A 21,555-nucleotide genomic window follows, 5' to 3' on the forward strand; every position below is an offset into this window, starting at 1 on the left:
GATTGGATGATCCATGTTGTTCACAAGCACCAATCCTAAAAATATAACACAGATGTGAAATAGAGAAATGGAAAAGGATAAATCAGTCAAATCCCATCCCAAAGACATGTGTTTTACCCTTGTGCACTATTGGTGGGGTTGTAAATTGGTGCAGCCACTATGGAGAACAGTATAGAAGTTACTAAAAAAAATTTACAACTATGACCCTGCAATTCTGGGTATCCGAAGAAATCCAAAACAATTCAAAAAGATACATGCAACCTGATGTTCACTGCAGCATTATTTACCATAGCTAAGATATGGAAGCAACCTAAGTTCCCATCAATAGATAAATAAATAAAGAAGATGTGGTACATATGTATAATGGAATATTATTCAGCCATAAAACAGAATGAAATCTTACCTTCTGTGACAATGTAGGTGGACTTAAAAGGTATTATGCTAAGTGAAATAAATCAGAGAAGGAAAGACAAATACCATATGACTTCACTTATATGTGGAATCTAAAAACAAAAACAGAAAAAAGGAACAAAACAGAAGCAAACTCATAGATACAGAGGAGAAACTGATGGTTGCCATAGGGGAGGGGGGTTGAGGGCATGGGCAAAAAAAGGTGAAAGGGATTAAGAAATACAAATTCCAGTTATAAAAATAGGCATGGGGCCATCAAGTACAGCACAGGGTATATAGTGAATAATATTGTGGTAACTGTATGGTGCTGAATGGCTTACTGGGGTGATCACTTCGTAAGGTATATAAATGTCTAATTACTATGTTGTACACCTAAAACTAATATAGGTCAACTCTAATTGAAAAATAAACTTAAAAAAAGAAATGCGTTCTAGCCGTACTATCAGGTAAGACTTTCTGACAAAAAGCATTATTGTAATAAGGATCCTTACATAACGACAAACCCATAATCATAGTGCAATATTTACACATTGCTTTCAATTATTGATCAGTTATCAAACAAATGAGTAAAGATATGGAAAACTTGAACAATAAAATGAAAATGTACAATCGTATACCACCAAATTGGAGAATACTCATTATTTTAACTACCTAAGAAACACTTTTAATAAATAAACAGAAAATTAACACCTTGTGCATCAAATGACACTGTCAAGAGAATGAAAAGACAACTCACAGATTATAACTCAAAGAATAAATCATAGGCCCATGGTGATAAGTAAATGGGGGGAACAGGACAAATCTCCCTTCTTTACGGAAGACTTTCAAATAATATATGTAGATACTCCTTGCTTCAGGAGGTGGAACATAATTCCCTCCTACTGACTAGTGGACTTGCTGACTTCAAAAGAATAAAGCATAGGAAGGGAAAATAGTACCTTTACAAAGGAGAAACCTGAAAGACACCACCTTAATCCAGTGGTCAAGCCAGAGACCTGGGGTGTTGGGGTCACCCTGGACTCCTTTCATCTCCCTTTATCTCAGGTTACGTTTCACTGATTTGGTTTCCAAACTACGTCACATCTCACTGCCCATGGGCATTCACTCTCTTACTTCAGTCGTCATGCTGCTGAACCTTCTGAGCCTTCTCCACGAGGGGAGCCGCTCAAAACACTACCGGTAGTGAGAAGGGTTAGGAGGTGAGGCATTATGACTAGACAGAGGTTAAGTAACATGCCCAAGGTCACAGAGCTGAGCGGTGCTGAAGTGAGAATTTGAACTCAGGTAATTTGGCTCACTGTTTAAACCATTACTCAGTATAAACAAAAATGGCTTTTGGTCTTTGTGATCAAATTTGGCTACATGTGTTATTACAGTAACATTAACTACTTGAATAGATAAATCCCCAGGTCTCAATGGCTTACTATAACAAAAATGCCTCATATCACAATGCTCTCAAGGCAGGGACAGAAAAACCCAGTTTCCTTCCACCATGACTCTGCCATCTTCCAGAGGTCCTGTGCATTTGGCCAGAAGGGGAAAAAGCTTATAGAATTGGGTGAGATGTTTTCACAGACCAGGTCTGGGAATGGCAAAGGCTACTTTTTACCAAGTGTACCGCAAACTGTGTGCCCTAGAAGAAAAGGAAATGGAGTCTGGTAAGCACCTGCCTTTTTGTCAAGTCTAATTGCTCATAGTTCTGATTTACTTAAGAAAGACTGAGCATCTGTTCTATACTTAGGTTTGTATTCTATTCTATACAATTGTATTCTATACAATTTATACTGGTTTATGCTTTTCAAAGAAAATATATCCACAGTCAGACAGTGCACAAAATTTAAAATCTCTTCCTTCTCAAAAAGGCAAGACTATACAATTGGATAGTCATATATTTACATATGAGTATATACATGTAAGTATAGGTATAAATAATCAAATCTGGCCATTATTAAAACACTGCATGACTCACATCTTATTCAAAACTGGCTAAAAATCTTTTACATGCTCAAAAGTAGACCAAAAAAACAAAAAACCCAAAATCCTACTCAAATATGTCAAAATACTTGAAGTACCCTGTATTGCTTCTCATTTGATATTACTAGAAATAAAATCAAATTTTATAAGTGTTTCTAGATAAATTTTTAAATCTTAAAAAAAAAAAAAGGGCAAGATAAAAACCTCTAGAGGAAAATGAAAATTCTCCCATGAAGCTAAAAGTGTGTTACATGGGGTATGTCCATACCGTAAGTATATATTTTAGATAAGTGACATGGAATTGGTTTCAGGAAAAAGGGATTTGTAGATAAACTTTCCGTTTCCTTTTCAAATGACTTGTATAATATGAAGGTGACATTTTAAAGCAACCGCCACATGGCAGACTCTGGGACTTTTCTACCATCACAGAATGGATAGAGATGAAAATCAAGTCTAAAGCAAAAATTTACATTTATATATGACTTGTTTCTAACTTCCACTGACCTGAAGTTCAGCTGCCAAAGGATAAAGAAAACAGAAATCTAGAAATAAGCCTATGACAACATTTGGAAAATTGACCCATTTTAATTTTTGAAAAACAAAAAACATAACAAAACATCAAATTATTTTTACCATCTACAATTCAGTTCTACCCAAACATTCAAAGACCAGAGTCCCCTGCCCAGAAGCAGGGAATGAAAATGCAACACACGAAGGCGAATGCTGAAGGTCAAAGTTCCAGCTGAAGGTCACAAGTCTTCCATTCAAACACACTCCAATGCTTTCCGTTTCACAGTTGGTGACAGTGTTTTACAGGAAGTTCTTTAAAATAATTTCATCCCAGACATCAGGTTTCTTCAATGATACACAGCTCCACGACACGTTTCCATCCGACCGATAGAATTAAAAAATAGCTTCTACTTGAGTTTTCTTTTGGTAGCACAGCATTTACTTGTGTGAAACCATCAGCCAGATCCCTTTGTTAATCAATGAGGAAAGGAAAGGTAAGAGACCTGGGCTGTGCTCAGTCTGCCAGTTTCCACTTGTCTTTCTGAGGGTGTGATTTCAGATGTGTTAAATCACACTCATGCCACTACAATGATTAGTACTAGTAATCTTTTTCCAGATGGTAAAAAGGGAAATATCCAATGGACATAAAAATGGTCAAAAGATTTTTACTACAGGTCAATTCCCCCCACCCCCAGAAATACAAAATGAACATATAATTGGGATGGTCACTCTGGTTGGACATTCCAATTCACCTCACTGCTTGTTCCACACAGAAGTTAAAGGGAACAGGCATTAAGTTTTATTAGTAATGTTATAGTAGTAACCAGACGTGTTCGTGGCAGCTTATTTGAGGTCCATCAATCAAAGCATGGGTGTCATTCTCTGGCTGCCCATATCTGAACACATTTAGCTACCACGGAAACTACAAAGGGAGGAAAAATATATTTATTCCAAGATTCATTTACTGGGATTTTTAAGCGCCCTGTCTTCCGTAGAGCCCGAGAGTGATGACAATGTGCTAGGGGCTGCTGTGTTTCCCGGCATGAGCTCCCATCCTTTGAGGGTCCTGAGAAGGATAGTGGATTGGTCCTGGAGCCCTCATGAAAGGAGGTGGTGGTCCCATTGGGTGGAACATGTGTGGCCCAAAACCTACAGATAGATGGGAGAGGACAAATCTGTTAGGTCTGCAGTTCCCCTGATCTTTCAAACCTCTGAATTTCGCTAAGGTCAAAACCATCTATACATAAAACAAATGACAAGGGGCTTCAAAAACTGTCAGTTCACAAGACTTGCTTAGGAATGTCTCTTTATGTTACTTCATTGGTTGGAGAAATCGTTCCTCTCAGTCCAGGTTAAAACTCCACAGGACTCAAGGTATCTGCCAGTATGTCATCTGAGCCCCTGCTATTTCTCAAACACGCCAATGCTACCAGGCAGAATTCAGTCAGGATTTGGGAGGTGAGGCAGCAATCAGGCTGGTGGGAAACCCTGTCATCATCAACTGCAGTGCTTTCTATTAGAACGGAGGGTGTTCCGAAACCAGGACCTTCTTCAGAGTATCGGAACTCTGCCACAGGAGAACTGGCAGCGTGCGATTTACTGACACTGTTCACACTGTTACTGACATTTTCTAGAGCAGAACTATACAAGGTGCTGGTCCTCGCACTGTTTAGACCCGGCCACCAATGAGATAAAGACCTTGGGCCAAATGTAACTAATTATACAACCAAGCGCACTGCTTAGTTCATCTGACAATTTTTTGTAACAAGACTTTCTTAATGAATTTCCATTCTGGCACAAGCTCCTTTTGTTGTTGCAGACAAGTAACAATGCTCTGTGAAATGACACATGTCCACAGCATACACTTGAAGCAGTGGTGCTCTAGAGCATCAGGATTAGGTTAGAACAGGGAACAAACTGGGGATAGGTCACTGCAATCCAGTAACTCCCGTTCTGATTTTACGTATACTCAGATCTTCAGAACACTTGCGACTTTCCTCTCCTCAGCAGGCCAGGAGAAAAATGAAATATCAGGAATCCTAACAAATCCGAATTACCTGGAGACTTCTATGGGGCAAACTCAAAGGATCAAGACTATTATACATGATGGTGAGGTGTAAAGACAGGGCTTTCACATGGATTTTTCCAGACTAAGTCAGACTTATTTACCAAGAAGGAAGATGAAAGTTACCTGGGGGTGGGGGCGGGGCAATACCAGGAGGTGGCGGCAGGGCAATGTTCACCATAGCGGGAGGACCACTGGGCGGTAGGTTGAAGTAGTTGGCAGAGGCCTCCTCTTCTGCTGCAGGAGGAGGAGGAAGAGCTGCAGAAAACAGCCAACAGTTAGAGGGGAAAACAATTGTGCAACGTTGCTTCCACCGCCTTTAAATCCTGGGGGTTCCTGCTGGGAGAACAGAGCTACAACAGAGCCAGAGACCTGGGTCTCTTCTAACATCGGAGGAACATTGGGGCAGCCGAGCATCTGAAGCTAGCTAGCTACTGAGTAGGCAGAAACTCTGCACTCACCTCCTGGCAGTCCTGGAACGGGCTCTAGCTTGATCCCAGAGTCTGTGGTTCCGTCCTTCTCTTTTTCTTTTCCTCTGGCTGCTTGGGACCTGGGAGACACAGATACACACACCTTCTCTCACACCTCTGCTTCTGTTTCCTAGTCATATGGAGTTCCTTCACTCCTTGCCTCAGCTTCAGCAAACACTCTTCCCATAAATGCCACAGTGCAAAGTGGATAAGAGCAAAGCTTTAGAAGCCAGGAAGACCTGGGTTCAAAATTTGCTAGAATCGTTCTAAGGACTAGAAGAGACAACCTATCTGTGCCAAGCACAGCGCCTAGTTAGCACACAGGAAGCACTCCGTAAGGGGTGCTGCTGCTATTCACGTCTCCTGGTTCCAAGTTGGAAACATGTTCCCCTTTGAACTTTCAGGGCATTTCCCTGTATCTCTCTTACAGAATCATCACTTTCAAACCTAAATCAGGTGCTCTTCTCCACTGGGCAACCAGCTTCTAGAGGACAGAATCTGGATCTAATTCATTTGTAAACTCTCAAATCCACCGATCAGGCCCTGGCATTATAACGGTCATGAAAAACATGAACTTTCTTCAAAGGAGATTACTACACCAAAACCCTGAATAAATTCCAAAGCAGGATGCTCCCAACATCCACAGGAATGATTGTCAGAGAATAAAAAAGGTCCTATTGATTTAAATCTATTCACCAAAGCCTTACTAGTCCCGAGATGCTACAACAGTTTCTTGAAAACCTCAAGAAAGGTATTTCAGAATAGTCTAACTCTCACCTTCCCCATTTCACGTTGAGTCTACGGCCATTGACAATCAACTTATTAAAGGACTTCTCCGCAGCCACTTCTGCAGCCTGCCTTGTGGCAAACTGGATGAAAGCACACTGTTGTCTCTGTACAACGGTGATCGTCCGGATTTCTCCAAACTGATAGAAATGATTTCTGAAGGGAATACCAGCAGAGAAAAACAAGAGTTAATAACACAGAGACACTCCTAGGAGATCAAAAGTGGATTATGAACTCTTCCACTGACTCACCACAAAATTATCTGCCTAACTATCTGCAGGTGGTTCCCCCCGATACTTTACTCTACTGTGGGTGCTGCTTATTGAGATAAAGAAAAATGAGCAAATAAAAGTTACTAAACATCTGAGTTTTCTTCTGTGGAGGAAAAGGGGCCGCACTAGGTTCCTTAAGACCCCTAAACCCTAGATAAGGGGTTAGCAAACTACAGCCCCATGGATGATAAGCCAAGAACATTTTTTAAAAAAATTTAAAGGTTGAAGAAAGATGAGGAGTAATAAGACGGGAAAAGTCTGCCAACCCCTGGGGATTGTCTAATTCACTTAGACGGGGTTTAATGGAGACAGGCTAACAAGGGCAGGTTATAAAATTATAGGAGTTTCTTCTCCACTTTAATTTCTTTGGAAGAGGTAATTCCCACTATTTGCCCAGATGGCTCATCTAGCTGAGCAAAATACAAGCCAAGAATCACACAAATTTACCAAATGCCAATCTCTTTAAGCCTACAATTTAAACCACAAGAGTTTTATAATTGCAAAGCTCGCCCTCCCCTACATAATTAATCATACTTGGATGTGTGCCCTATTTTAAAAACTCTAATTGGCTGTTAGGCCAAATAGAATCTCATGTAATTATTACCCTATGCAAGAATGGAATAAGCACTGTTGATGAACACTGCCACTCTGGCATCATAAAGGACAATTTCATAAAAATTCTAGTCAGCATGACACTTACTGACTATGGAGCGACTAAAGAAAAATGTACTTTGTACAGGATTACCATGCTTGCCTGTGTTTTTGCCAAAAAAAAAAAAAAAGTGTATTATTCCAGGGCCGTTAAAAGCAAAAAGAGCTCATCGAAGGTTTATATCCACAAACCTTAGATCTGTCTCGGTAATGGTGTCACCCAGACCACCAACATATAGAGTGGTGATGGTCTTATCCTCTGGCGGGTCCAGACGAGGCATTGTTGAAGCCCGCTTTAGCAGCTTATCTGCCACAGGGTCATTGATTCCATAGTACCGGTCTTTAATGTTCTGATCAGCAAGGGGGTCATCTGGATCTGTAGGCTTCTCATGTCTATGGTTCAAGAAAGAACGCATAAAGGTGAGACACAGGAAACACACTTACAGGTATCACCCAACAGGAGCTACGAAAGTCCCAAATATGTGCCCTAAAATGCTGTTCAAACTAAAACTTTGGCCATACCGAAACATAATTATCAAAACAGAGCTAGTATCAACTGATTTATTGTATTATGCAAGGACTGCCAGCCTCCTAAAAGCCATTTAAACATCCATTCAGGGTGGCAGAGTTTCCTTACACAGAAATGCTTTGGGCACGATCCACCTCAAAACAAAAGGTAACCGAAACATAGTTATCCCTCTCTAGGTCAATGGCTCTTAACATATCTGAGGCACGCATTCCACTGAGAGTCTGATTAAAGCTATGGACCCAGCCCTAGAAAAACGAATAGGTAGTTCTTTTTGGCAGAGGTGGGGTAACCAACTCCAAGTTAAGAACTCCTAATCCAGATGCCTGGCAGTCTTGACCAAAACATACTCACATACCCTTTAAACACCTGGCCTTAGTTTATACACTGAGATTCAAGCCAGCTATACCATGACAGTGAAGACATACATCTCAAGTAAAAACTTTTAGGGTCAGTATCTGCATTATATGGCACAGCAATTTAGCTTCCCACGGCTCAGATGTTAAGTAAAAGTTCTGTTATATATAAAAACAATCGAGCTCTTCTAAATTTAAGTCTTAAGACATGAGATATACCACACTAGCTGTATAAATTTATAGATTTTAAAGCAGAAATAGTTTAAGCTAGAACCTCCTACTTCTTAGATGACTCATCATCTGAAAGCAAATACTGAAAATGCACTTCAGCTCTTGCCTGTATGGACATTCTTCTCCTCTCTTACATTCTCCTTTCACCCAGAAGGAGCAAATGTGAGGTCGATTCCTTCTGTAGTAGGGTGTGGTCCGGGCCAGTTTGAGCAGCATGTCACTGGTGGATGTGGCTTTCCCCAGCATGCCAACTGGCCGTGTCCCGTCAGAGTTAGAAATCTACACAGGGATGACAAATTCCAAAGACAAATTATATACATTGCGTCAATCCACTAGGATTCTTTTATCAAATATAAGACTACAACAAGAACGTAGCAGCATACCTCCCTCTCCATATTCTGTGTGTAGTACTCTTTGTTGACATCTGACTTTGGCATGTCATCCTTAAAAGACAACCCTGCATCACGAACCTGGATGGGGAGGCCTGGTACAAAGGAAAACAGGAAAAAGTCCTCAGGTATATTTAAAAATATTCATAGTCAATATGCACATGCAACACAGTGCCACTCTTTCCTTCTCCACTTTCTTATCTGGTACCAGAGGATTTACTATATTTTTATTCAAACTCTTTAGTACCATCAGGCAAACACTGCTACACAGCATTCTAAGAAATTGTCCAAATTCCGGAACTGTCACCAATTTGGTTGAAACAAATGTTTTAGAAAATCTTCTAGATGAACAAACTTTGGTTATAGTCAGATTTGGCCTCTACATGAATAATGTATCTAGCTTTTACTGCAACACCATTTATTTAATATAAACATAAAATATGGTTAATTTTTAGGCCAGTCCTCCATAGTCTTTGGGTAGTCAGTCACTCATACGAGGGTCACTGTATTCCAGAACTAGAACACCTCCTTCACCAACATATAAATCTTATGTGACCAGGACTCTGATTAGCAGAATAACTTTCTGAACCTAACATATATAAACTCCTATTTCCCTTTTATTTTATTGTATAGTAAATGCTTGTTGAAAAAGTATTTTTCTCATAAACAAAAAGTCACCTGCAGTTAAAAAAAAAAAAATCATCACTCCAAAAGCAGTTACTGTGAAACAGTGGCAGTATATTAGTCCTAACAACCCCGTTAAGACAAAAACCTAAAACACAATTAGCCTCTGAGCTTCTTGGTAGGGACTGTGGGAGAAAGTTTTGGATCTAGAAAGAAGGCCAAGGCCAAGAAGTTACCTATCATAAGAACAATGCCTTTACCTCACCTTGGCTACATGGATGTACATGAGGGTGGTTTAGGCCAGTTCTGATTAATTTCCAACTTTTCCTACTGCTGTTCAGGAGAACTCTAGAATGGCCTAGTATGGCTCTTCTCTTATTAAGAAAAGCAGACCACAGCAGACATTGCAAAGCGGGTCAGAACGAGAGGTAGGGTGAGACATGGGAGACAAAAAAACTGGTTTGTTGTTTAGGGCACCTGTACCTGCATACTTTCAGCTCTATTGGACAGGGCAAACGTACCATACTCTAGATCTAAGAGGCAGGTCTGACAGACATTCTTCAATTTACTGCAGGTTTGGCACACTTCGGTCTTCTTGAAACGCATGCGGACCCCAGGGCACCAGCGAAACACTGTGAATGGCCTGGCACAGATCTTTAACACAAAATAAGAGCGACAGAGTGTGAATGGTCCTACCCTGGACAATCAATCCAGGAGACTTAATGACAATGGGGGATTCGAAGAAAGGATCTCCAAATGTAGGGTACAGAAGAGACCGTAGCAATCAGCTAGTCTAAATGCCATCTGCTATTTCAATATTTACAACACCCTGCCTCAGCAGTAAAAAATTCACACAGTACAGAGATGAAATACTCAAAAAGTCAAAGTCCTCTCCACCCCAGAGGTAACCAGCATTAATAACCTGATCCTTCATCTTTTTTGGGGGGGAGTGGGGAGTGTCATATACTCCTTGGAGAATCTTATGACAACTATGACCTTCCTCCTCTCATGTGCAGTCATACAGCACTTTGTACACAATCTCAGGGGCTTCAAAGCCCATCCATAGACACTAGGTTAAGGACACTTACAGCAAAGGGCTCATTTTCTTACCTTGCACACTAAATAGTTAACAGCCAATGAGTATATAAATGATATATGAAAGTTGTGTAGCATTGACTTTTACTGGAGGACCTCAAAGCTCCAGCAAGGTGAAGGCTAATTTGGTAGAGAAAAGAAAAATAAAATTAAATCATTACTCTTTAACAGACATACTTACTTTGCATTCCTTCCCATATTTTTCTTTGGTCTGAAATAGAAAAATAATAGAAAAGTAAGAACTAAGAGTTCCAGAAAGAAAAAGATCAGATGTCTGTTCCTTCCCTAAATACAACCCAAGAAACGTGTCTGGAGATCCATGGCACCCTAAAAGGGGTTGAAGGGAACTTTTTTTTCAGGGTGGGGGGGGATTGTATTTTCTAACCACCTACTATGAGTTATAATCTCTTAAGAATCTTATGGATCTAACAGGTAAGTAAGTGTCTTCCACAGCCACAACTCTTAGGTTCACTTTTGTCTCCCAAATTCTCTCCTAAGAACTAAAATACCTAAGTTTCCACAGTCCCCAAATCAGAACGGATGTGGCCATAGCCAGCCCATTTTACGAAGTTCAGTCAGAAGGTAACTACCATAGACTCATCCTGTGCTGATATCTGTATATAGTAAATGTTCCCTTCCCATAAACGGTTCAAACATCTTGAACATATCAACATACTAATACCTCTGAGATTGATCACAATTAATACAATCTTAATTACTGAATGTTAATTGCCACTAATTTTACCTTTTATAAGGATGGGGGTACCTTACATTAAATAGGCAACAAAGTGCAGTGGCCAAAAGGCATTTGATTAGGAGTCAGAAAAACTAGTTTCTAGTCCTGGTTCTCTGCCCAAGTTGCTGAGGTCCCTGAAGTGAGACTATCTGAATTTAAATCTCAGATTCACTCCTGACTTACTATATGAAAAGACAAACTCTCAGCCTCTGGTTAATAGATCTACCTTCTAGGTAAATGCTCCACAAATCTTAGCTACCGTGTTTCCTAGCCAGACCACCAGCTCTAATGTGTCTTTTGGAGCAAAAATTAATGGAAGACCCAGTCTTATTTTAATATAACATAAGACCAGGTACATAATATAATGTAATAAATATAACATAATATAATACCAGGCATAATATAATACCAGGTCTTATATTAATTTTTGCTCCAAAAGATGCATTAGAGCTGATGGTCCCACTAGATCTTATTTTCGGGGAAACATGGTATTATGACTCCTACATCACAGGACTGTCGCTGAGTTCCAAAGTGAGACAATAAGTATGACAGTCCTTTGCAAATTCTCCTAGGCTTTGGGTTAGTAAAGGGGCATCATTACTTCTGCTTGGCTACGAGAAGCACTTCAAAGACAGCGTGCAAGTAACAACCATCACATTGACAGAATATGAGTAACTCCCGTTTCACACGCGACCACTCACCATTCGGATATACGGGTTTTCTCCAAGACACGTCTGGCACAGAATGGGGAAGTCCTGGTGAAAATGGGAAATCTGGTTGAGGGCCAAGCTCCGAAGACCCTGCCATCTCAGCCACTTTAGTGGGTACGGAGGGGAGAGTCCGGGAGCGAGGGTGGCGAATAAAGCAGGGCAGGAACCCGAGGTCCAGCACCCGCCGGGTCGCGGGGGTGGGGTGGGGGCGGCGGGAGAAAAGACCAGCAAGAAGAGGGCAGGGATGGAAAGGGGGCTGGTCCCGAACCCGGGCTAAGCCCCCTCCCTCCAAGCCCACAGGAGGGCCGCCCTCCAGCCTCCGGCTCCGGCCGAGCTAGGCCGCAGCGCCGGCTCCTCCCCGGAATTCCCTCGGCCGCGCCGCAGCCACAGCTGTGCCCGCCCGCAGCAGGCCCGGCTTCGCCGCCTCCTTCCGTCCTCCTCCTGCAGGGACACTCACCGCATCCTCCCAGTTCTGCCTGTTGTAGGTGTTGGAACCCAGCGAAGTCGCCATGTTAAGAGCGTCCGGCGGCAGAGGTAGCTTCCGAATTGGGGGAGAGGACCGCCACAGTCCCGTCAGGCCCCGGGGCGGCTTCCGGTCGGCTACGTCTTATCCACGCGCCGTGTGTCGTGACGTCGCGCGATTGGATTTTCTTAGTTTAACCATTGGAATCTTGGTACATTATGTCCTGTTGCTTCCTTGGAGTTGCTCCCTGCTTGGGATGAAGAGCTCCAAGGACAACTGATTTATTTAAAAATGGAGTGAAAGAATACAGAAACGAGTCATGGATGAGGGGCTGGGATTAAAACTGCGTCAGCTCGCACTGAGCGTTTATTATGTCAAACGCTGGGCGAATGTCTCGCCCTGCCAGTGTCTTTTTTTAATTCTCACAGTAACTCGTCTGTAGGGTTGCCAGATTTAGCAAGTAGAACCACAGAACGTCTAGTTAAATTTGACTTTCAGATAAACAATCGTATTTTAGTATAAATATATCGCAAACATTTATACGAGAAAATGACTCGTTTAATCTGAAAGTCGAATTTAGCTGGATGTATTTTACCTACTGTCGCAACCATTACCCTCTGGGCAAGTATGACTGTCCCTCTTTTACAGAAAAGGAAACAGGTTCAGGGAGATTAAGTAACTTGCTGTTGGTCGTGTAACTAATAAATGGTGAAGCCACAAATCCAACGGACAATAGTCCTGTTTTTCCAACTAATGAAACAAAAAGGGTCTTTCGGATCAACACGCGCGTTGTTAATACCGGTTTTGGGACAACTCAACCACTCTGCCAATATTTTATGAATTTCAAGCCTTCTGGTACCACTTTCATAATTTTTGACCTATCATCAAACTACTTAAAACGTTTAAGTCACGTCGTATTTTTTTTAATCAGGTTTATTTCAAATACAATTTATGTACAGTAAAAATTTACCTTTTAGTTGTAAAGTTAGGAAATTTTACATACATTCACTACAAATATATAGTTCCATCATCCCAAAAAGTTCCCTCGTGCCCAAATCAGTCCACTTCTTCCCACACACAGTTCGTTCTGTCCCTATAGTTTTGCCTCTTCCAGAATGTCAAATGGAATCCTATGTAACCTTTTGGGTCTAACTTCTTTTACTTAGCATATTGTAGTTGAGATTCATCCATATTGTTACACGTGCCAGTAATTTGTTTCTTTTTATTGCTGAGAATTCCATTGTATGGTTATACCAGGGAGGTTAAAAAAAAAAAGCCATTTGCCAGTTGATGGACATTTGAGTTGTTCCAGAGTTCCATGAATATAAATAAATATAAAGCCATTATAAACCTTCACATACATTATATGGACATAGGTTTTCATTTGTAAATTTCTAGGAGTGGGATTATTTGATCATATGGTTAAGTATATATTTTTCTGTATGAGAAAGTCCTTGGGTTTATCTGAGTTTCTTGGATCTGTGATTTCATTATATTTTGAAAATTTTTAGACATCATCTCTTTAAATATTCTTCTGTTTCTTCTCCATATGGACTCCAGTTACACACATTAGGCCATTTGATATTGTCCCATAGATCTTGAATACTCTGTTGTTTCATTCGTTTTTTGGTGGGGCGGGGATGGGGGTGTCAGTTTGGATAATTTCTATTGACCTATTTTCAAGTTTCCTGACTATTTCCACAGCTATGACAAGTCTACTGATGAGCCCATAGAAGGTATTTTTTTTATTTTATTAAATGTATTGGGGTGACAATTGTTAGTAAAATTACATAGATTTCAGGTGTACAATTCTGTATTACATAATCTATAAATCCCATTGTGTGTTCACCACCCAGTCAGTTCTCCTTCCATCACCATATATTTGATCCCCCTTACCCTCATCTCCCACCCCCCACCCCCCACCCCCCTTACCCTCTGGTAACCACTAAACTATTGTCTGTGTCTGTGAGTTTGTTTCATAGAAGGTATTTTTCATCACCGCTCCTGTGTTTTTCCCTTCAATTTGTCTTAGTTTTCACCTCTTTGCTGAAATCTGTTCGTACATATTATCCATACTTTCAACTAGATTCTTCAACATGTTAATCAGAGTTGAAGTTCCTGTTCAGTAGTTTCAACATCTGGGTCACATCCGTATATGGTTTTGTTGATTATCTATGAAAAATGGGTTGGTTTTTTCTTCGTATATCTCAGTTTTATTTTCTTGAATTTCAGCCATTGCTTGTATAACAGTAGAGATGAGGTAAGTGGTATTAATGCTTGGAAATGGACAAGCCTCTTCTGTCAGGCCATTTTTGTGGGGTTTTGTCAATCGAGTCAGGAAGTGAGCTGGGTTTGTGCTTTGTGGCTATGGTTGCCTTCAGTGCACCACAGCTTTCACATCCTCCAGCATTATTTTGTCCAGGGAGAGGTAACAGCCAGTGCAAAGGCCCTGAAAGGGGTGACTCAGGAACAGCAGACTCATGGCCGGGTGGCGGGGTAAACATGGAGAAATAGGTGAATTCGGGGGTGGGTTTCAGGTCACGCATGACCTCATTAGCTATTGTAAGGCCTTTGCTTTGCTCCTGAGCAAGCTAAGAAGCCTAAGGTTTTTAAGTAGAGAAATGACTTAGCGCTGTGGCTGCTATACTGAAAATTAATAAAGCTTGGTAGTGGGGACCAGGGTGGTTTCAAGTCTAGTTTAGATGTTACTGTGATAATAATCTAGGGGTCTATATAGATGATGGTGATTTGGCCCAGGTTAGTCATGTTGGAGAGGGTGTAAAGAGCTCATAGTTTGAAGGTAAGTGCTGACAGGATTTGGCTTACTAGACGTGACATCTAGTAAGAGGAGTCAGGGTCATGCCAAGGTTTCTGTTGTGACAACCACAAGGATACAGTTGTCATTTAGTTAGGGACCAATGCAGGAGAGGCAGGTGTGGTGAGAGAAAATCCAAACTGTGGTTTTGAGATTTCAGACTACCTAGAGTTGGTATGTAAATTTGGGAGATGGCCTGAAAACTGGATGAGATCACTAAGAGTGAGCGGACAGAAGTGTAAGAAATGATACACTCCAAGGCTGGGAAGATGGGAAAGAACTAGCAAAAACTACAGAAGAAAAGTTGACAGTAAGGTAAAAGGAAAACCAGGAGTGTTGTGTTCTGGAAACCAAGTGAGGGAAGTCTTTCGAGAAAAGAGAAAGTTCAACTGTCAGATTGACGAAGTAGGTAAGAAGTGAGAACTGACCACGTAGTGGATTGTTGGGGACCTTGACAAGAGCAACTCTGGTGAAGTGGTGGGTGGCACACCCTAAGTGGGATGGGTTCCGGTGAGAATGGGAGGAGAGCAACTGGAAGGTCGAGTTCAGAGTTTTGCTGTCAAGGGAGTAGAGAAATGGGATGGTGGCTGGAGAGGGGTGTGAGGTCCATTTCTTTTGTAAGAAGAGAGGAATCATAGCATACTGCTGGAAACCATGTAGGAGAGGAGGGGTCCGACTGCTGAACTGATGTCCTTGAACAGGTCAGAGGACGCAACCGAGCACATTAAGTGGTGGGGCTGGCTTTAGGCCAGTGAACAATTCATTTACAGAACAAGGAGGGAAGGAAGAGGTACACGAGTACAGGTAAAGGTGGATGAGTGCCTACTTTTTGGGGTTGGGCCATTTTGTGTATCTGAAAGGGTATCTTTGGAAGCAAATGACCCAGGATAAATGCTGGCAGAGACCTAACATTTATATAATGGTTCTGAGGCTGTCGATAAGGAGCTCACATAACATCTACCTATATAATGTTCCAGTGAACTGATTTGCTATGTTTTAGCCTCGTTCATTTAAAGAGATGGAAGAAGGGAGCATGCCCCGCTGATTCTCGTCCTGTCTTGACTCTACCCGCCATCTGACTCCAAGCCATGCTATTCCAGTCTTCATGAAACCAAACAAAAGACACACTCAAGCTTTGTCTGCTTTATTTCACTACATTAAGTTAAGCAATAAGGCAAAACAGGAACCTGTCATTCATAAGGATCAAGGAGTGCCTCTCATCCCAAAAGGGACCAAAAAGGATGTTTCTTCACAAATATGCATGACATTTAGCTCATTATGCCTATAAGCACTCTGAACAGAAGAAAACTTTGGTGGGCTAATCAAATCACAAATCCAAATTAACTTAGCCTTAAGTTTCCAAAATTGTAGTTTCTAGTGCTAATGATACCTAATTTGCCTGCCGTGGTGCACACTGACTATGCATTAAAAACCTTGCACCTGATCTAATACAAAAGGCAACAGATAAAACTCTGAATTCACCAGCTGGAGGTGTTGAGCCATTTCTACTAACACACAGACTACCAACTGCACTGAAAACTATCTTGAGGAAACATTAAACAAATGGCTCTGTAATTCTGCAAGTTAATTTGGCTTCTGGAGAAAAAAAAATTCTATGATCAAAAGTGCTTTTGTGTTTCTGTGTCACAGAGGGGTGATGAGATCTATTACATCAACATTATTTTTGGGAACAAATACCAGCTACATGCCATAAACACATGACATACAACTGTGTGTAGTCTATGTCATCTGTAAACATGGGAAGCTATTCTACTTTGATGCCCATTTCCTCCACTGGCAAATGTGGAGCAGTGGCATCACAGTAGGCTCTAGCAGGTAGTGAAATAAAAGTTAATTTGACACTGTGGGGTCACAACAAATTAAACTATTTCTATAGTCTGTAAATTTGTCATTACACAACCCCCACCCCAACTCCTAAGAGGCTAAACCTTACTTATTATTGTCCTAATGTTAGAGATATATTTTTTCTTACACTGCAGCATGTATTACTCTGTGGAACATTGTTTCATAAAATTGGCTTGACCTTAAGAGTACAATTTAGTGTTTTTCAAAGGCTTCCTAAATATTTTTATCTTCCAGGGAAGCTGACAAGATACTATGTCCTGTCTGTATTCTAGATTACTACATATCCTAATTTTTTTTTTTTTAAACTAAGGCTTGAACTTAAAAACAAAACCAGGGTAAACAGGAAATTTCACCAAGTCTGTTGGCCACTTGCTAACAGTGCATTTACAGAAAATGTGGTACAGCTGGTTGTCTACTTTGTCAAGTCTCATTTTAGAAAACATCACAGAAATTAAGGTTAACAACCCAACCCCAGGATACCAATTGGAAACAGCATGTGGCTGTTAGGCAAGTATTCGGGGCTACTTGCTGAGCTATTTTGTCGTTTATAATCAAAATGGTCTTATGTGACATGCCATATGATAAAAATCAAACTCAGGAAATGGAAAGGTTCTTTTTCTTAATACCCAGTTTTGGATTCAAGAGATTATAATTGTTAATTTCCCCTTCAAATCAATGAAAAGAACGTTAGTTCAGGTCATGCTAAAAATCTGACCTTTAAAATGTTTTCTGCATTCCAGAAGTGAACTTGTCCACCAAGTTTTCTTTGGGCTGTTTCCAGGTCCCAAATACTCAGAACATCTATTGTGTTAAAGAGGCAGAGCATAGAAGGGGAAGGGAGTAAGACATATCAAGATTGCCTCCCTGTGGCAGCATGAATACTGTGATATTGTGGCAACATTTAATCAACGGAATGTGCCACCCCCCTTGACATGACATGTAAGTGCTTGCTTCTCAAACTGTTCTTAAATGAAAAAGTTCCATAGTCCAGTGGGAAAAAATTTTAAGAGCCACCAATAAATAAGTATCCGTATTTACTAAGAAGAGGGTAAGTAGGAGTGCCTTTACAATTTCACAGGCTTTTCCAATTACCACAAAACTAAAGACAAAGTGACAATTCTATTTTTCTGTCAAACGGAAATCTATGGCAAGATGGGAGCCATGATGGCGAGTGAAGGGATATGTTTAGACTGCTAGGTTGCATCTAATGGAATGCAGAAAGCACTCAGTACATTGAGACCAATGCTGGATCATGGCCCGCAGGTCTACCTTCCGATTACCGTTTTAAGTTGCATCTGTGAGATTGTGATCCTTTGTGAGATCAGATCAGGAGATAGTATGTACGAGTCCCTCAGGTGATAAATCTAATGCCACTCCAAGGAATAACCATCCCCTTTCTTGGGATGGAACTATGCTGTTTATACTCAACGTGCAGGGTTCAGACAGGGAGACATAGATATACTGGTGTTAACAGAAGTGAGAGCAAGAGAAACAGCAATTCCCCAGAGTTCCCAGTGCCTTGCCTGTGCCCCCACCCTCCCAGGAACAGGATTCAGTAGTGCATGAGTACATCGTTCCAAACAAGGCCTGATGAAGCAGCGCTTCCGCATTTTAACATGGGTTTGTGGTGATCCTGTCCTTTGGGCTCTGCCCACCAGTAAAACCTTTCAAGGAAGAAGGGGGCCCAAGCTGAGTTCCACATGCTGGGTGAGCCAGATGACTTCTGTGCTCTGATCACCCTCTTCGATGGGGCGGATGGGGGCTGCCAGGTTTTTAAAATCATGCTTCATCTTAAAGCACACGGTTACTTCACCCTCCTCACGTTGTGGGGTCACTTTGATGAAAAGACCCACTTTGTTGGCCTTTCGGAAGGCTATAACGCTACGGGAGGAAACAAGCACAATATAAGGCAGGTCACAAGTCAGCCAAGCCGCTAAGACTTACAGTCATTTTATGGCCCAACAGGAAATCTCTGATGACAAGATCTGACCACCATCCCATTTATCAGCAACGAAGAGTTTCTTCAGCAAAATGTTGATCCCATTTTTTTAATGTTATAAAAGTAAAATACCGTCATATAAATTCAAATAGGGAAAAGCAAAAGTCTTTGTCCTTATTTTCCCATTCAGCATAAGAGAAAAGAAAACTTTGGTTCTTAACCTACCACATATTTTTCTGAGTGTCTACTTTTCTACTTTTTTTAACCAACACAAAAGGGACACACTATTCTGCAACTTGCTATTTTTCACACTTTTCCATATTGATACATATAAATCTTCTCCATTCTATTTAAGGATTACCTAGAATATTATTCTATATTTACCACAATTTCCCAGCATTCTATTCTATATTTACCATAATTTATACACACTGAGGTTTTTGCCAATGTCTCTCTGTTATAAACACAGGTGCTGCAAACACCCCTTTACATTCACCTTTGTGCACATGTGGTCCTATTTCTATAGGACATACCCTGATACTAACCCAGAGCTAAAGGAATTTCTGAAACAACGTAAATCGGTGTTTTTGTAAATAAGCTATGTAAATTAGGAATTTTTACAATAGAAAAGCATCTCCTTAGTTGAAGTTTCCATTTCAGTTTTCTCTGACATACACTTGAGATTCGTACTTTAATAACTTGTCTTCAAAAAGTCAGAGGGCAATGAAATAAACAGAATTTGATCTACTATCCAAATGATACCCTCAGAAAAGTTACTGGAATTAAACATTTACATATTTAAACAGTATTATATAACATTAATTTCCATATACCTAAAAGTCCTATAAAGTATGTGAAATATAATTCATTTTTTTATTAATCTGTCATGTAATTAATCTGACTGGAATTTGATACCTCAGATGATCTTTCCAGAAGTTTACCTTGTCTTAACACATTTCTGTACCTAATTAATGTATTTTAAGGACCCACATACAGCAAAAGATTACAGAGAATGAATTTTGTATTGTAGTTAACTAACTACAAACTCTTGATTTGTATCAGATTAATTATAAAAATTCAGGTAAAAATAGTGAAAAGGAAAAAGTCAGTCTGTCTTTCTAACCTAATTTCCCAGGCAACCACAGGTCTGGGAAGATTTTTTAATAAAAATTCAGATTTCTGGTGACTACCTGGCCCTCCTAAAGAGAACCTCTAGGGTGGAGCCCGGCACTCTATAGAATACACCCACCCTGGGGCTTTCTGAAGGTAACCCAAGTTTCGTAATCACTACACTCATCTCACCTTTGTCCTCCCTTATTTTTCCAACCCATCCCATGTTCTTTCTTCTTTCCAGAATCTTGCTGAGGAAGCTTTTGATTTTTCTGTTAAAAAACCTTCAATGTTCCCCGTGCCAGTATATTAAGCCCTTATTATTACTAATGTCCAAGCCCACCTTCTATATCTTGCTTTGAGACCCAGAACTCTGCTATAACCACTCTTCTGCTTTGTAGGCTGGCACCTCCCTGTGAGCTTCCTGTTTGTATGTGGTTCCCTGGGGCATCACTCCAGCAATGCTCCTTCACCTAGAAAGTGGCAACAGCCAGCTGCAGTTTTCTAACTCTTACATAACCAGTTTCCTGCCATCCTGAGATGTCAGCACCAGTCAGGAGTGTCCCTTTGCTCGCTTCCCCAGAGATCTGCATTTCAGTTCCGAGGGGCTATTCCGTCAAGCTTCTAAATTTTAACAATCCTAACCATTTCCCTTTGTTCCCTCAGCCCTAAGGGTGGTAGCTGCTTCATAAAACTGCCATCTCTGGGACACCTGAGAGTTCTCTTTAACCTTTGAAGCTACCCAGTTAACAATTCTTTATATAAAATTCTCTATTCAAATAACTGACATGATCGCTGTCTTTAGATTGGATCCTGACTGCTGCATTCCCAATTCAGGAAAAGGTTTGGTTTTCACTTTTCAGTTATTAGGTATGAGAGAGTAAATCTATTAATTACTCTAAGGGAGCAAAGGAAGGGGGGCAACAAATCTAATGATAAACCTATAGGGGAAGAATATTGTATCCTGTTCATAATCATTAAAAATCACTCACCTGAAAATTTTTTATTAATGTGGAAAAATATATTTATGTTAAAAACAAAGGTTAAAAAAAAAGTGCTTATAGAATTATAATTATACTAATGATGAAAGAAACATATGTAAGGAAAAACAGCAAAATGTTAATGATGCTTATCTCTGGTGATGAAATTTTATTTTCTTCTTCATAGTTTTATATGTATTTCCCAAATTTATATAGTAATTATCTTTATAAACAGGAAAAACCATTTTAAAAAATCCAGGCAAAAATACTGGGATCTGTAAGTGGGCTTCCTGTATCAGCCAATTGTGGCTGGGGGTGGAAGGGTCACAAAAAGATCACTCACTCAGGATCGTCCTGAAAGTCCTGGGGTTCTGCCAACTCATCATATTCTGCTGCTGCATCCTTGCCGGCTAACACCAGCTCTTTGGGTGGCACCACCACCTGGAGAGAAACAGAGAGGCCTGCCTCAGAAGGAACCAGTGCGTCATAGGACATTCATTCAGCGGAATATAGCAAAGTATGACATTGATCTAGACATGCAGAAGTCATCAGCAAGATTCAAGAAACATACAGCTT

At 40.6% G+C, this 21,555-nt stretch overlaps 2 protein-coding genes across 6 annotated transcripts in view; both read right to left on the minus strand.

The window, feature by feature from the left end:
* Positions 1-2,985: 2,985 nt before the first annotated feature.
* Positions 2,986-12,557, minus strand: RBM22 (RNA binding motif protein 22). Of its 3 annotated transcripts, none has more exons than XM_019734418.2 (11): positions 12,264-12,557; positions 11,798-11,851; positions 10,376-10,480; positions 9,787-9,919; positions 8,636-8,736; positions 8,359-8,531; positions 7,332-7,532; positions 6,208-6,372; positions 5,422-5,510; positions 5,087-5,218; positions 2,986-4,044 (listed from the first exon to the last, which is right to left on the minus strand). In XM_019734418.2, the coding sequence occupies exons 3-11, from the start codon at positions 10,436-10,438 to the stop codon at positions 3,914-3,916; spliced, it is 1,188 nt and encodes a 395-aa protein (XP_019589977.1). In that variant the 5' UTR covers positions 10,439-10,480; positions 11,798-11,851; positions 12,264-12,557; the 3' UTR covers positions 2,986-3,913. The 3 variants fall into 3 exon arrangements, with proteins under 3 accessions (XP_019589977.1, XP_019589976.1, XP_074169888.1); XM_019734417.2 differs by lacking the exon at positions 10,376-10,480 and adding an exon at positions 10,542-10,571; XM_074313787.1 differs by having other exon boundaries at positions 10,376-10,571; positions 12,264-12,349.
* Positions 12,558-16,212: 3,655 nt separating this feature from the next.
* DCTN4 (dynactin subunit 4) overlaps positions 16,213-21,555 on the minus strand; it is a 31,330-nt gene continuing 25,987 nt past the window's right edge. For all 3 annotated transcript variants that reach the window (XM_074313790.1, XM_019734382.2, XM_019734383.2), the window contains 2 exons: positions 21,323-21,420; positions 16,213-18,831 (listed from right to left, as the gene is read on the minus strand). In XM_074313790.1, coding sequence (XP_074169891.1) covers positions 18,618-18,831; positions 21,323-21,420 — 312 coding nt within the window. In that variant the 3' untranslated portion in view covers positions 16,213-18,617. The remainder of the gene's footprint in view (positions 18,832-21,322; positions 21,421-21,555) is intronic.

Source organism: Rhinolophus sinicus, linkage group LG10 (genome assembly GCF_036562045.2).
Source record: "Rhinolophus sinicus isolate RSC01 linkage group LG10, ASM3656204v1, whole genome shotgun sequence".
NCBI lineage: Eukaryota > Metazoa > Chordata > Mammalia > Chiroptera > Rhinolophidae > Rhinolophus > Rhinolophus sinicus.

Coding starts and splice junctions, on each gene's coding strand:
- RBM22 (XM_019734417.2), bottom strand. CDS start 12,317: ATGGCGACTTCGCTGGGTTCCAACACCTACAACAGGCAGAACTGGGAG. Junction 8,737..9,786: donor CCTCTTAGATCTAGAGTATG/GTACGTTTGCCC, acceptor CCTTTGTACCAG/GCCTCCCCATCCAGGTTCGT. Junction 7,533..8,358: donor GGAGAAGAATGTCCATACAG/GCAAGAGCTGAA, acceptor CTTGAACCATAG/ACATGAGAAGCCTACAGATC.